The 12,846-nt window shown below is 45.1% G+C and overlaps 1 protein-coding gene and 1 long non-coding RNA gene across 9 annotated transcripts in view; one reads left to right on the top strand and one right to left on the bottom strand.

Annotated features, from left to right (window-relative positions):
* robo2 (roundabout, axon guidance receptor, homolog 2 (Drosophila)) overlaps nucleotides 1–12,846 on the top strand; it is a 228,293-nt gene that overhangs the window by 170,030 nt on the left and 45,417 nt on the right. For all 7 annotated transcript variants that reach the window (XM_088300860.1, XM_088300861.1, XM_088300863.1 and 4 more), the window contains exons 3-6: nucleotides 6,613–6,770; nucleotides 6,851–6,971; nucleotides 7,235–7,373; nucleotides 11,007–11,143. In XM_088300860.1, the coding sequence (XP_088156986.1) occupies nucleotides 6,613–6,770; nucleotides 6,851–6,971; nucleotides 7,235–7,373; nucleotides 11,007–11,143 (555 nt within the window). The remainder of the gene's footprint in view (nucleotides 1–6,612; nucleotides 6,771–6,850; nucleotides 6,972–7,234; nucleotides 7,374–11,006; nucleotides 11,144–12,846) is intronic.
* LOC148333014 (uncharacterized) lies at nucleotides 6,299–11,906 on the bottom strand. 2 transcript variants are annotated; one of them, XR_015844256.1, is made up of 3 exons: nucleotides 11,657–11,906; nucleotides 7,245–7,401; nucleotides 6,299–6,743 (listed from the first exon to the last, which is right to left on the bottom strand). It is a non-coding gene; the product is annotated as an uncharacterized LOC148333014 (long non-coding RNA). The 2 variants fall into 2 exon arrangements; XR_015844255.1 differs by having other exon boundaries at nucleotides 6,299–6,721.

Below are 12,846 nucleotides of genomic sequence, written 5' to 3'. Positions count from 1 at the left end.
GAAAAAAATTCTGGCCATCTGCAACCTTTTCCATTTCCACTGTCATGGACGTACACTATTTGCTTCTATTGAGATTCATTTTTTTGTTTTGCTTTAACTTTTAATCTCATTCAGGAAAATTTGGGGACTCACTGTTTGGGTTCTTTACTTTGTTCTGAGTATTAGAAAATGCCATTGTAGCGCCAACGAGAGCCCACGCAGGAAGTTGGACAGGAAGTCAGCCGATTTGGTTTGACGCTTCCTCTTCGGGCAAATTCCGGAGGTCGTATTTCGCCAAAGTCGAACCCTCTCCTAAATGCGCCCCAATCAAAAAAATAACGAGTGTCCGAGACCCGTGAGGGCTCAAAGTGCAGCACCGCCAGTAGTGTGCAGGCTCCCTCTAGTGGTACACAAATGCATTACTGCCTAATTGTGGATCGGTTGTATTGAGCTTTTACGGTTTTTAGTTTCAATTTGACGTGTAATACGTTATAACGACATGATTGAAGTGCAACGTTATTTTGTTCAAATATTTAAGTGCTCATGTTTTTTTTTGCATTTATTTTTAATCACGACTTGAAGGATTTGCACGTGACAGCCCGTTCACGGCTCGATGCCGCTTTATTTGTGGTGATTGTCCAAATGGACAGAAGGCGTTCTTTGCATTTCTCGCCGTCCGTGTCAACAGAACCTCTCGAGTCCTCCGCCGCCTCTTGGCTTTGACCTTGAATGCGGATCCTCTCGTCACGCCGCCGTGTTGCGTCGATTGTCTCGCCTCTTTTCCATCCAAGCCGATATTCTCCTCCGTCTTCCCTGCGAGGCATCTGCGTAGAGAAAAGATGCACATTTCATACCATCACGTCGCCGCCTTTTGAATTTCTCCACCTCGCAGTGCCGTATCGCTGGCAGCCGCGTTGGCTGCATCTTATCACAAAAAAAAAAAAGTGACAGTGTTATTTACAGTCCCCCGGGCTGCGATCGAGGTGGATGGCGTTGGGAGATGCTATCGCGGCGCTCGCTGGGCCGCGGTTCATTGTCACCCTGCACATGGCTTCATCGGCAGTCATGTCTGAAAATGATCGCCGGGGTGTGTGCGTGCGTGAGTGTGTGTGTGTGTTGCTGATGGTGTAAGCGACAGCAATTCTGTCACAATCGCACATCCATGAAAAAAAAATGAAATAAAAAAAAAAAAAAGGTTGGAATCACGATGTATTTTGCCCCGATGCGCTTTAACCTGCTGCTCGCCGTCGTGCTGCGGAGGTCATTTCTGCATCTGGACGGGTAGAGTGCAAAGGTCAGCGAGGAAGGGGAAACAGCGGCTGAGCCCAACCCCTCCGCCGTGACCCCTCGACTGCCTTCAGCATGAAGACGAGTGCAAATGGCGACGACGCGCTGCCGTCTTTTGTCTGCTGACGTATCTCGAAGCGCTCTCCTCTCAAGGCCCGAATTGAAAACATTGGAAGAGTCGTCTTTGAAAGAACTCCACTCCAATGAAATGATATCATAGCTCCGAGCTACCACTTTACAGCCAGCCCAGATATTGTGTGTGCGTGTGTGCGTGTGTGTGATATTTTCCAATCAGAGCATTCCGCTTGGTGGCTTCTAATCTGCCTGTGTTGTTTCTTAGCCTCCTGACCTGCCAAGCGTATCTCTAAAAGCATGCGAGCTCTTTTGTGCTGGAAACTGCAAGAAAAAAAAATGTCGCAGTCTTACGTGAAATATTTGCATCCCGGTGGCGCGTTCCAAAGTACGATTACGTTCACAGCGATGGATGTTTTCATTTAATGAAGCCAACGTGCATGTTTGTGGCACGTGACTTCCTTCTCAAATTCAGTTGTCTTGCAGGTCAGGGGTCACCAACCGGGCTTCTGGTAGCCCACAAGGACCACATGAGGAGCCTGCGGGCCGACTCGAAAAATAGCGCGCACTGTTTTCCATTTTGCTTTACTTCACACCTTTATTGGTATGAATTAAAAAAAATGTTTAAAGGGTTCAAATCTTATGATTGTAGCGCGTGACCATACTAGAGCGTTCGTAGCGACAAGCTAGCAAGTACCACGATAATAATTCTGTGAGAAGAGCGTAACATTTTTCAGTACCCATTTCGAGAAGGTGATTGAGTCCTCTTGCCACTAAAAATCATGTTGTGTTTTTTTTGGGGTGGTTCTGGTGTGGTATGAGCAAAAGATGCCCTCTGTGAATGCACGCTTTGGGCGCACTCCCGTCGGTCAACGGGTTTGTCAGCACTTATCTTGGGATGCAGGCTGCAAGGATGCCTCAGTCTCAAGGCTGCCCACTCATCTTACTGACAAGCAATGTCATCGCCGCCGCACGAGTAATGCAAAGTGGGCACAGCCGAGCGTCACATCCGGCCGGCCTCACTCAACACTTTGTGCCCACTTTGGAGAAAAGCCCCGCGATACCTTGCAGTTCAATAATTATATCATCGTTATTTCCTGTGAATCACGAAAAAAAAAAAAATTGAAATTAAAAGTCCTCAATGATGTTGTTCTCCGCATGAAAAGTCAGAACATGTTGTGTGCTGGTATCGTGCAGTTCGTCCATCTGGTTGTGCGTCAGTTAACCGGCTAGCATTAGCCGCAAGCTGTTCACGGCGCTCATTATGTGTCGTTGGCTGTTTGCATCTTGTGCACTCTCCTAACGTTGTCTCAATTGTTGCATCTCGATCAGTTCCGGTGGGTTGTTGTGGAATTTGGGGTTGAAATATATGTGGGCTTCTCATAACGTCACGATGTGTAATTGTTTTGATGACCACTAGATGGCGGCGTTATATTGTCTTATTTAGTGAATTCTGCGATTTTCTGGGTGGGCACCAGACTAACATTTTTTTTTTTTACTTCGGACCACAATGGCCCCTAACCTGAAATTTTAGGGGAACAAGTAGAAGAGCTCACTTATATTATTGATAAAAGGACGCACAAAAAAGTGTCGAGCAGAAGTTCGTCAGCAACAAAATAATAATAAAGAATTATTTAAAAAATGTAATTTTTTTCAATAAGAATAAATAATAACTATAGCAAATAAAATAATAATAATAATGCCAATTTACAGACTGCACCAGCTGGAGTAAATGAGAATTTTCGGGGGAGAAATGCCACCAGGGGGCAGTGTGGAGCCCAGAGCAGCTTTCATTATATCTAACGCTAACTCAATGTGCTTCCCACAAGTACATCATTTAAAGACAGTCAGAAACAAAGTAGTTAAAGAAATTTAAAAGCAAAGTTAAGTGACTTAGATTACTCACATTGCGCAAGAAAAATATTTAGGAAAAAAGAGTATAGTTTTTAACCGACATTTAAAATAGTTCCACTTTATTGGCAGAATTATACAAAAGTACAGAGAAAGAAAAAACATTTTATGAGTGATTTTGGAGAAACGTATTATTCACGGTAATTAATCAGTCAGGGATGTACTTGCGGTTAATTGCACCAATGTAGGCTTTTAAGTTCAAGATCGAGTTCGGACTTCAAACTAACGTTTCAAGTCAAGGTGAGGATTTCAAATGACAAGTGAACGCGACATTTTGTTTTCCAGACCGTGTTGATGTCCTGCTGTCCCAACATTTGTATCCGAATGTTGCCTCATCATTTCCTAATGATGCAAAAATGTCTTCACGTGCGTGGGAGTCCACTTTTGGCATTTTTGCCGGGGACCCGTTCACCCGCAACCCTCGGGCAGCTCCTCGGCGTCTCAAGTTCAAATTGATGTTGGCGAGCCAAGCGGAGGAGCTGCAATCTTTCCAACAACCCACTCCTATCACATTTGCCCAGAAAAAAAGTCCATTAGTACTTTGCAGATCCAGCTCCTGTTTAGCCCGCAGCCCGATACGCCGAGAACGCTTGCCAGCACCGAGGAGGGGGGTGTCAATGCAAGAAAAATATAAATATTAATAAGCCAGGAGGAAGTGTTTGGGGGGAGGCGGGGTTAGCGGCGGGGGATCAGGCGGCTCTCCTGGAAGTCGGCAGGAGGTGAGGTGTTGTTGGGATTGTTTCACGGATGGGGGATATAAAGGCAATTATCCTTCATCCAGGCCTTGAGGGCCACGGCGCCGCAGCCAGAGTTCACTTTCCTGACATCAAATACATGCTCGCTTCTCCGCCGGTTGACTTTGTTGTTGGAAAACAAAAGCATGAGTCAAGTGCCTGCGCAAGACTGACAAGCGTCAGCGTGGAGACAAAGACGAGTGCGCCGCTGCAGGTGGTTGGAACGCGACACTCTCACCTGGGTAACATTTTAAATTCGGGTTTCAAGTCGGGAAGGGCGGGGATGCTTTCGGGAATGGGGAATTTATTTTAAGGTATCGGGTGCATGTGGAGACTGCAGATACCAGCCGCAAAGTACGAACGGCAAGAAAAATGCAAATAAATCCTCCTTGACAGAAGGTGGCGCCGTACAATTTGGGTCATTGCGTTCAAAGGTAGGATGTTGCGGTTTTCAGTCAGTATAGGGCTTCAAATTGTGGGTTAGGGTTTCAAGAACAAGGTTGGGTTTCAAACCAGGGTTCATGCGTCAAATTCCAAGTCAGTTTTTAACATTTCCAATTAGCATTTGATCAGGCTTCGTTTTAAAGCAAAAGATTCCGATTAGGGTTTCAAGTAGAATGTTAATGTTTGAAATGAAGGTTTCAAGCCTGTGTTTTGGTCTTCAATTAGGGTTTCAACGCTGTCTTAGTCTTTAAAACAATTTCTTGAAGCCAAAAAAAATTCAAATCGGGTTTCAAGACCGGGTTCGGGTTTGAACAAATATTAGAGGTTGAGAGCCTCTGTTAGGGTTTCAAATGATCCCTTTCATTCGATGTTGGTTTTATTGCACAAATTTGGGTGGCTGTCATCCTGTCCAGATTAGATTAGATTAGATTAGATTAGATTAGCGTTCAATCAGACGCTTAATGTGTGTTTCTGACTCAACTCCCTCGGGTGCCATCAGGACTGAATGGAGAGGAACAATGAAAGGCAAACAACATCTTGTGTGGATGGCACACACCAAGCCGTACTTTTAACGATGGGGGTTCATCCATGGATAAAGCAAACAAAGGGGAGGGGGGGCTATCACACGGGAAAAAAAGGGGGGTGGGGCGGCTAATTACCTCCAAAGTCCTACATGGGAGGCAAGGAAACACGCCTCCTACCTTCTCCGAGTGCCTCCATTTGCATTCACATCACACAAAAGTCGGCCTCGCCAGCCCGCGGTAATTGGTTTGGAAGCTTGAAAATAAAGACGAGGGGCTTCCCCCCCCCCACTCCCCCCTTTCGCCCCGCCCACCGAGAGGCTAAGAAGGGCGCGGCGACCCGTTATCCCCTCTTATAATCGCGCCGACGACCACCGCTTCGGAATCGACACGAGGACCCGCGGCCCGCCTCTTGGTCAAACGTCCTCAAAGAAGCGCGTGCGAGGCGCTCTTCATCCTTCAGAGGCGCAATTGCGAATTCCCGGGATTAGATTGGGCGGGGTGGCGATTGAACGCAGGCAGCGGGAGGAGCTTAGGCTGACACCCCCCACCCCCCCCTTCCTCAGTGGGACCTTAATTCGTCAACTAAACCTGCGCTTTCAAATGAGGGATTGAGGCAAGAGTTGAGGTTTCAATTTCGGTTTTGAAGCCAAGGTTAAGGTTTCAGGCAAGCGCCGGGGTTCAAATAAAGGTTTAAAGTCGGGATGGCGAGCCTTATTTTAAGGTAGCGGGTATTCATGGAGGCTGCTGATACTTCAACTCATTTATTACCATTGACGGCTCAAGACGTCAAAGATCCTTTTCTTTTTTTACTCAGCTGATGGTGAATGAATAGAGATTAAAAAAAGAAAAATCAGACGTTGAATAAATCCTCCTAGTAAGTCCTCCACCGTAAATTCAACTTTTTTTTGAAAATAAAGAGCTGCAGAGCGTGGCTATCGAAGTGATGGAAGGCCTACCTGAGGCTGATTAGACACAAGCCCCCCTTTGTGCGGCAGGTCCTTGTGTTTTTTTTTTCAGGCATCTGTGGGAGGTTTTGCGTTCGTGCGTGCCCCTCGTTAGCCCTCTCATGTCAATGACACGCAGCTTCGGGGCTTTCCGTCTGTGTTTGTTCTGCACCGTCCGCCGGGACGCCCATTATCTCCAATTAGCTGTCCTGTAGCTCGCCTCGTCCTCGATTGAATTCAACACTGAGGACTTTGAGAATTGGGAATGGATTCTGAGATTTTGTTTATGGATTTTGAGTAAAGGCGAGAATGTCGCTGCATTCCATGTAACGCGCATAATTCAGAGAAGCTCAGTTACTAACACGGATACGTCTGTTTGAATATTTATTCATATTATTTAATTTTTGCAAAGCTGAGCCTCAACGGCTTTCAAATGAAGGCAACGACACTGTACGATGTCGTCGATTCAAGTGGGTGACTTGACCCGGATGACGAGGGTTTCAACCCAGGTTAATTCCGACTGTCAAATTCAGATTTAGGATTTCAAATCTGACTTCAAATCAGAGTTACCCGAAAACTCTAATCTTCATCACGATAAAATGCAGTTCGTACCTTAACGAGAAATGTCGCAATTCCAAAAATCACGATAACGCAGAGAATTACGACATCTGGGTGAGCCGAGGTTGATTTTCTTCTTCTTTCCATCTTCTGTTTTAGTGCTGCGCGACGACTTCCGGCAGAACCCGACCGACGCGGTGGTGGCGGCGGGTGAGCCGGCCATCTTGGAGTGCGTTCCTCCCCGAGGTCACCCGGAGCCCACCATCTACTGGAAGAAGGACAAAGTGCGCCTCGAGGACAAGGACGACAGAGTCACCGTGAGTTTGCAGCCCAGAAAATCAGAGGAGACGTCTGTCAACGCAAAACGCTAAAAATATTCTATATTATTTTTTTTTAGATCCGTGGAGGGAAGCTGATGATCTCCAACACGAAGAAAAGCGATGCCGGCATGTACATTTGTGTGGGCACAAACATGGTGGGAGAGCGGGACAGCGAGACGGCACAAGTCACCGTGTTTGGTGAGCGTGATTTCCACCCGTTGCTCTCTCGCCGTGTCGGCGACAAAAAAATAAAAAATTGACCCCGAAATTTTGTCCAGTCGAGGTATTTTGTCGCAAATTAAAGTGACCCATTTTGTAATTGTTGTCACATTTGGAAAATGAAACATGCAGTTGGTCAAAGCGACCCATCAAATTCCACACCGAACAGAAACAAACGTAAAATCAAGTATCGCCCGCGTTAAAGGCTAGAGACGTTTTACATATACGTTTTTTTTTTTCAGAGCGACCGACCTTCCTCCGCCGGCCCATCAACCAAGTGGTGCTGGAGGACGAGATGGTGGAGTTCCGCTGCCAGGTGACGGGAGACCCGCAGCCCAACGTTCGCTGGAGGAAGGATGATGTTGACGTTCCGCGCGGGCGGTAAGGCGACCTTTGGAAAGTTGCAAATCTGCCACCATTGGAAACACGATGTCAGATATCAGCGTTTCTTGTCATGCTGTGCCCACAGAAAAATTTTCTCGGAAAACGGGCCACCAGGAGGCCGTTGCTACCGCTGCTTTCACAACCATCATTTTCACTAGAGAATATTTTAAAAATAAATTTTGAAAGGGGGGGGGGGGGGTAATATGATCCAAACATAACGGGCCACCGTCCCAGAAATATAATAAGAAGCCCTCGGAGGATTTTGGACGCGCACGCATGCGGAAACAATTAAAACGGCAATCTGGCACACGTCAGGGAAAAGATCCATAAACGGCAAATGAAGTTGTCAAGTCATAACGGATGCTTTATTTTTAACGGCCGGCTGATATTATATATTCCTCACCGTGTCTCATTACACGCATGCAAGGACTATTATTGGATGGCGGAGAACAAAACGACACGAATGTAATATTAAAAAAAAAAAAAAAATGCTCTCAGGTAATATGAGAGAGCAGATCTTTTAAGAGGTAATTGTGAGTCTATGCGAGGTGAGATTTTATCCGCAGGGGCGTCGCCGAGCGGCTTTACTGCAGCGTGCGCTACAAGACGGTTATGTTGCTTTTAGCGCGCTCCCGTTGCCTTTACGCTCACTCCATTCCGGCGGGAATTGCCACCCAAAAATGGCAAAGCATTGGCTCTGTTTGAGCTCTCGCTTTGATCACAACCGCTGCAGTGTCACAAAGCGAGGGAAACATTGAAATCAGGCAGGCTAGAAGGTGTGACTTATGGACCACATTTCAAGGTCATAAAAGCATTCCCACAGCAGCGCAGACCTCCCTCTTACACATCCGCCGAGCTCTGCGATTTCTTTGCTCAACTACCAACAACGGGTCTCATCCACCTCCATGCAAAGATACGCCACATCCTACGCAGGATTTTACAAAGCTCACGAAAATACAAGCGCTTGGTTTTTTTTTCTCTCTCTCTTCACACTCACTCTTCTGCTCACTTGAGTCAACTTCCAGGGGCTCATTTTCATAAGATTTTGCCGTGGAGTGGGCGGGGTGAACAGTCGCTCATTTGCACAAGACGGGTCCACCTCCTCAAAACGGGCCGACTTTGGCAAAGTTGAAAAGAAAAAGGCCAAACGTGGGCCGTAATTCTTGGCGTGGCTGTTTTAAATTGGGGCAAAATGAAATTGTTTGTCTCCTTGTAAATCTGAATTGTCTTAAAAAAGAACACTTGGAGACTTGTCATTTAAAGTCTCCTCTAAAGTTTTCATCTCAGGAGTCCTTTCTCCACACACATCAGGCAGAAAAATGTTTCTCTTGTCTTGGCACTTGCTTACATTCCCATCGCTCCGGCAATGATGTGTTGGATGATTGTATACTTTGCTCTCAGCGCGCGCGCGTGTGTGTGTGTGTGTGTGTGTGCGTGTGTGCGGCGTAAAATAAAAGCAAACTTGGCGGCGCTCTGCCATGGTATTCCGGCTGTAATCGAAAACAGAGTTGTAGGCCAATAAAGCGCGACTGTTCCCTTGTTGCGTCTGCTTCCGTGCGGCCGCCATGAGCTCGCCGGGTTTCCGATTCCCATTTGGAAGATGATGACAACATTTCGTTTGGATCTTTGGAGGCAAACGCGAGCAAAAAAATGAAGCACGGGTGGTAAAAGTTTTTTTTTTAAAGGTTTTATTTAGCATTTTCTCAAGGTGAACGTTTTTGTTGTTAAATAAGATCAAACTGAAAAAATGGTTATCAAGTTGTATGACACGACAGGTTACTGCTATTTTTTTTCTTTTTTGCACAATATAAAACTAAATTCTGTAACACAAAACTAATTTGGATGTTGACAAAATTTGATGCGGTCAACCAACAAGGAAAAGAATTGCTGGCTCCAAAACGAGCAAGAGCTGTCGTCGTTCCTCAATCGTCCATCTTGTGCGTTCTTTGGTCCTCGTGATCCGTCGCAGAAAAGTCGTGTTTCCCATTAATATTGTCTTTGTGGAACGTGAGTTGAGCAGTTTTTGTACATCGCAAGCAAAAAGGCAAAATGGCCGCTCGCTGTCCACTGAAAATGACATCACAAACAAAAAAATTCTCGGGATTGTTCGCTTGCACTAGCGAGCGGCCATCGCGATTGCGGTGATCTGAAAATGTGTCGACGCGTGGATGGCTTTTCCAGCTCCAGGAGAATTGGAGCGTGGTGACAACGTTCCACAAAGTGCGTCCGCAAACGGAGCTTTGGTGCCAGATGTAATCGTCCAAAGAATCAGCGGCGGTAAACGACTTCGCCTTTTAAAAGAATATCGTCCATCGCCGTTTTACGACGACGGGTAATGAAATCCCTTTCCGTCCGACAAAAGCAACAACGGACAATAGAAGTTAGTCTCTTGTGCTGCATAACTTGAGAAAACACACACGCATTATTGACTTTCATAGCATCGTAAAAAATCCAAATGGAATGTTAGGAATGGGAAAACTCCTTCCATACGCTTCAGGTCGGTACAGTTGACATTTTTTTGGCGCATTCTCGTCATAAAGGGTTTGAACTTGAGTGCCGTTGTGTCTTAAAAATGGCCTGAAAAAAAAAACAAAAAACACCTGGAGGCACAATTCCACGAAGCAGTGCAGTACAGTTTCCGAATTTTTCTCTTTTGTAAAAATAATCATCCAAAATCTCCCCATTGCATTTTCGTAGTCCACTTTGGTCCGCTTTCAAAATTGACTGATTGGTGCGTGTTAGACGATGTGTCCTGAAAATTGTCTTTGCTTCACTCGCTACATAATTAATTTTTGTGGTTGTTTCTTCTAGCATGAGGGCAATAAATAGTTTTTAGCTTTAGCTTCTTTTTTTTTTGCAATTTTAGCAAAATTTGGGACGCTTACAGAATTGACTCGTTGGTAAAATTGCTCTTTTCTCCTTTTTGTGGGAACATCTTGAAATGAATAATTAATAAAAGAGTAAGTGGTTTGCTTTGGCTCAGACATTTTTATTTCCGATATAAATTTCCTTAAAACCAAAATGCTCAAGCAATGCTTTCATCAATTATTTTTATTTTATTTTATTTTTTTGGGTGATGTCGCAGTTTTTACGCATTTCCTTCCGATGGGAGAAGACACGCTTTTACGTACGGCGTTGCTATCCTCATCCCGCCCGCGCAACAGTTGTAACGTAAAGCTTGAAAAAAAAGCCCACAAAGCTTTTCGTTTTGAGTTGATTGTGTTCAATGTCCTTCGCATTGTCCCTTTTGTGTGCATCTGCGTCCTGTTATTTTTCCAAAAGAAAAGACGGCCGCCATTTTTCAAGCAACCCCCATCTTTGCCTTCTTCCCACTTCACGCCACGCTTTGCCTGTCAACAGCTTTCACATATTTAATTAGTGAAAGCACTTTTTGCCTTTTGTGTGCTTACTCCTCGCAATCCGTCAGACCTTGACCGTTGTTCGCTTTGGGGAAGAAAAAAAAAAATCATGAATATTGAAGACATTTGCGGGCGTTCCGAGCAAACGTGTTTGAATAATTGATCCGTCTTGCAATCTCCATTTTTCAGAATGAGCAGGCGGCAGTGACGGGATTTTGTTGTCCCGTTTGGTTTTTGGAAACCTGACGTTGAATCCGCTTCACCTCGACAGGTATGAAATCAAGTACGACAAGGACGACTACGTGCTGAGGATGAAGAAGGCGTCGGTCAACGACGAAGGCGCCTTCAGCTGCGTGGCGGAAAATCGCGTCGGCAAACTGGAGGCCTCCGCCACGCTCACCGTTCGAGGTAACCGGAGCAACGCTTTAGTTGCTTTTAATGGGATAACGCCATTTTTTAAAATCTTCAATTGATATATTATTTGATATTTTGCACAAGGAGATGGGAGCGCTCCAATCTCGTTTGGGCATTCTGATTCTGATTCTAAATCTCTTGCGTCAACTCTCAAACTGTCTCCAAACTCACTGGACGTAAAGCGTAAACTATCACATGCCAATGATCTCACGTCGGCTTTGTTGATATCCGAAACCAAATCGAAAAATTACCGATCAAACATTTGGGGGTCACTTATAAATCCTCTTATTATTACTGTCACTCCCGCAAGATAATCATCACAGTCTCGAATCTTCTTACACAGCTGACATGTATTCATTTGTCACCGTCAAACTATAAAACATACAAGAATCTAAATAGAAAATACACAACTGCAATATACAATATTAACAAAGATAATGAAAAGAAAAGTACAGCAACACTATCAAGTGAACGAGTGTAAACATATTTGTGAGCAGCAAAACATACCTCGATGATCGTGAGGGGAATGAGCTTCAAATGTTGGCAGAAAAGTCACTTCAGAAACGGAAAATATGAACTATAGACACAAAAATTAGCAAGACATTAACTTGTAATCTTACAGGGGAAAGTTTATCTTCTTACTCGGCCGACCAACAAAATTCAGCTTGTGAACAATGTCCGACGGCACTTTGCTTCGTCACGTAAAGCGCGCTTGAGTCTGAGCAGTGCAACTCTCAAACATGTCCCCGGTGCAACAAACAATATAATGACTTTACTTTTGTTCCATGTACAAACGATTCACAAATGGGAAAAGAAAACTTGCATGACAACTATGCACAAGTTATCAATAAAATTGTTTGATGAATAATAAAATTATAATAAATTAAATGACAAATAATATTTTGGCAGTTAAAATTACTTTTAAACAAAAGCGCTGACTTTCACGACATCAGAAATGTAAAAAAAAAAAAAAAGAAAAATTCCCGTTTTCTGGTTGTTATGTTAATTACTCCTCAAACTATCAAGGGAGCTTTTCATTGGGCAAAATCCAAATGTCAAGCTTTTGCGTTGACTGCAGACACCCGCAAGCGCACAGACATGCCAGCAGTCTATGAATCCATTTAAGTATTTACGTTTCCGAAGTGCCCCCACTTTGCCCCTCCCTCCTTCCTCTTCGACGGTTGTCGTCGCCTTCGCAATCATCTCGTCGCCAGCGAAGCCATTTCACAGTTTACTGGCGCACGTCGCCGCTGCCTCACCTGGGGTGTTGCGGGGTTAATAAAAAGGTCCAAACCATCATTTCCCGCCATTGTCGACACTCTTGCCGCCATTAAAGCTGACGCGTTGGAGGTAGATGGTGTGAGGAGGGGCGAGCGAGGGGGGTGTGGGGTGTTGTGGGGGCACCCCGCAGTTTTTCCGCAGGCTGGATTTTTGGGGTTTAAAATTGAAAGAGCACCCTTGGGATTTTTGCACCCTTGCCTGGCTTCAATTTTCTTTTGCAAAGCACACGTAGCATTGTAGCATTCATTGGCGTATACAGAGGAGGTCCAGCGGTTGGCAACTTGAGCCACCAGGGGGCGCTTTCGTCAGACAATTAGAACCTAAAAAAATGTGGACACTGAACCCCCGCAAATGCCGTATTTTTTAATTTTTTTATCAGCCGTGGCCAAATTATTGGATAATAGCTTCCAATTTAA

Source organism: Idiotropiscis lumnitzeri, chromosome 7, assembly GCF_059441095.1.
Source record: "Idiotropiscis lumnitzeri isolate Australia: NSW breed Sydney's pygmy pipehorse chromosome 7, RoL_Ilum_1.0, whole genome shotgun sequence".
NCBI lineage: Eukaryota > Metazoa > Chordata > Actinopteri > Syngnathiformes > Syngnathidae > Idiotropiscis > Idiotropiscis lumnitzeri.
This window is presented reverse-complemented; position numbering and strand designations above follow the sequence as displayed.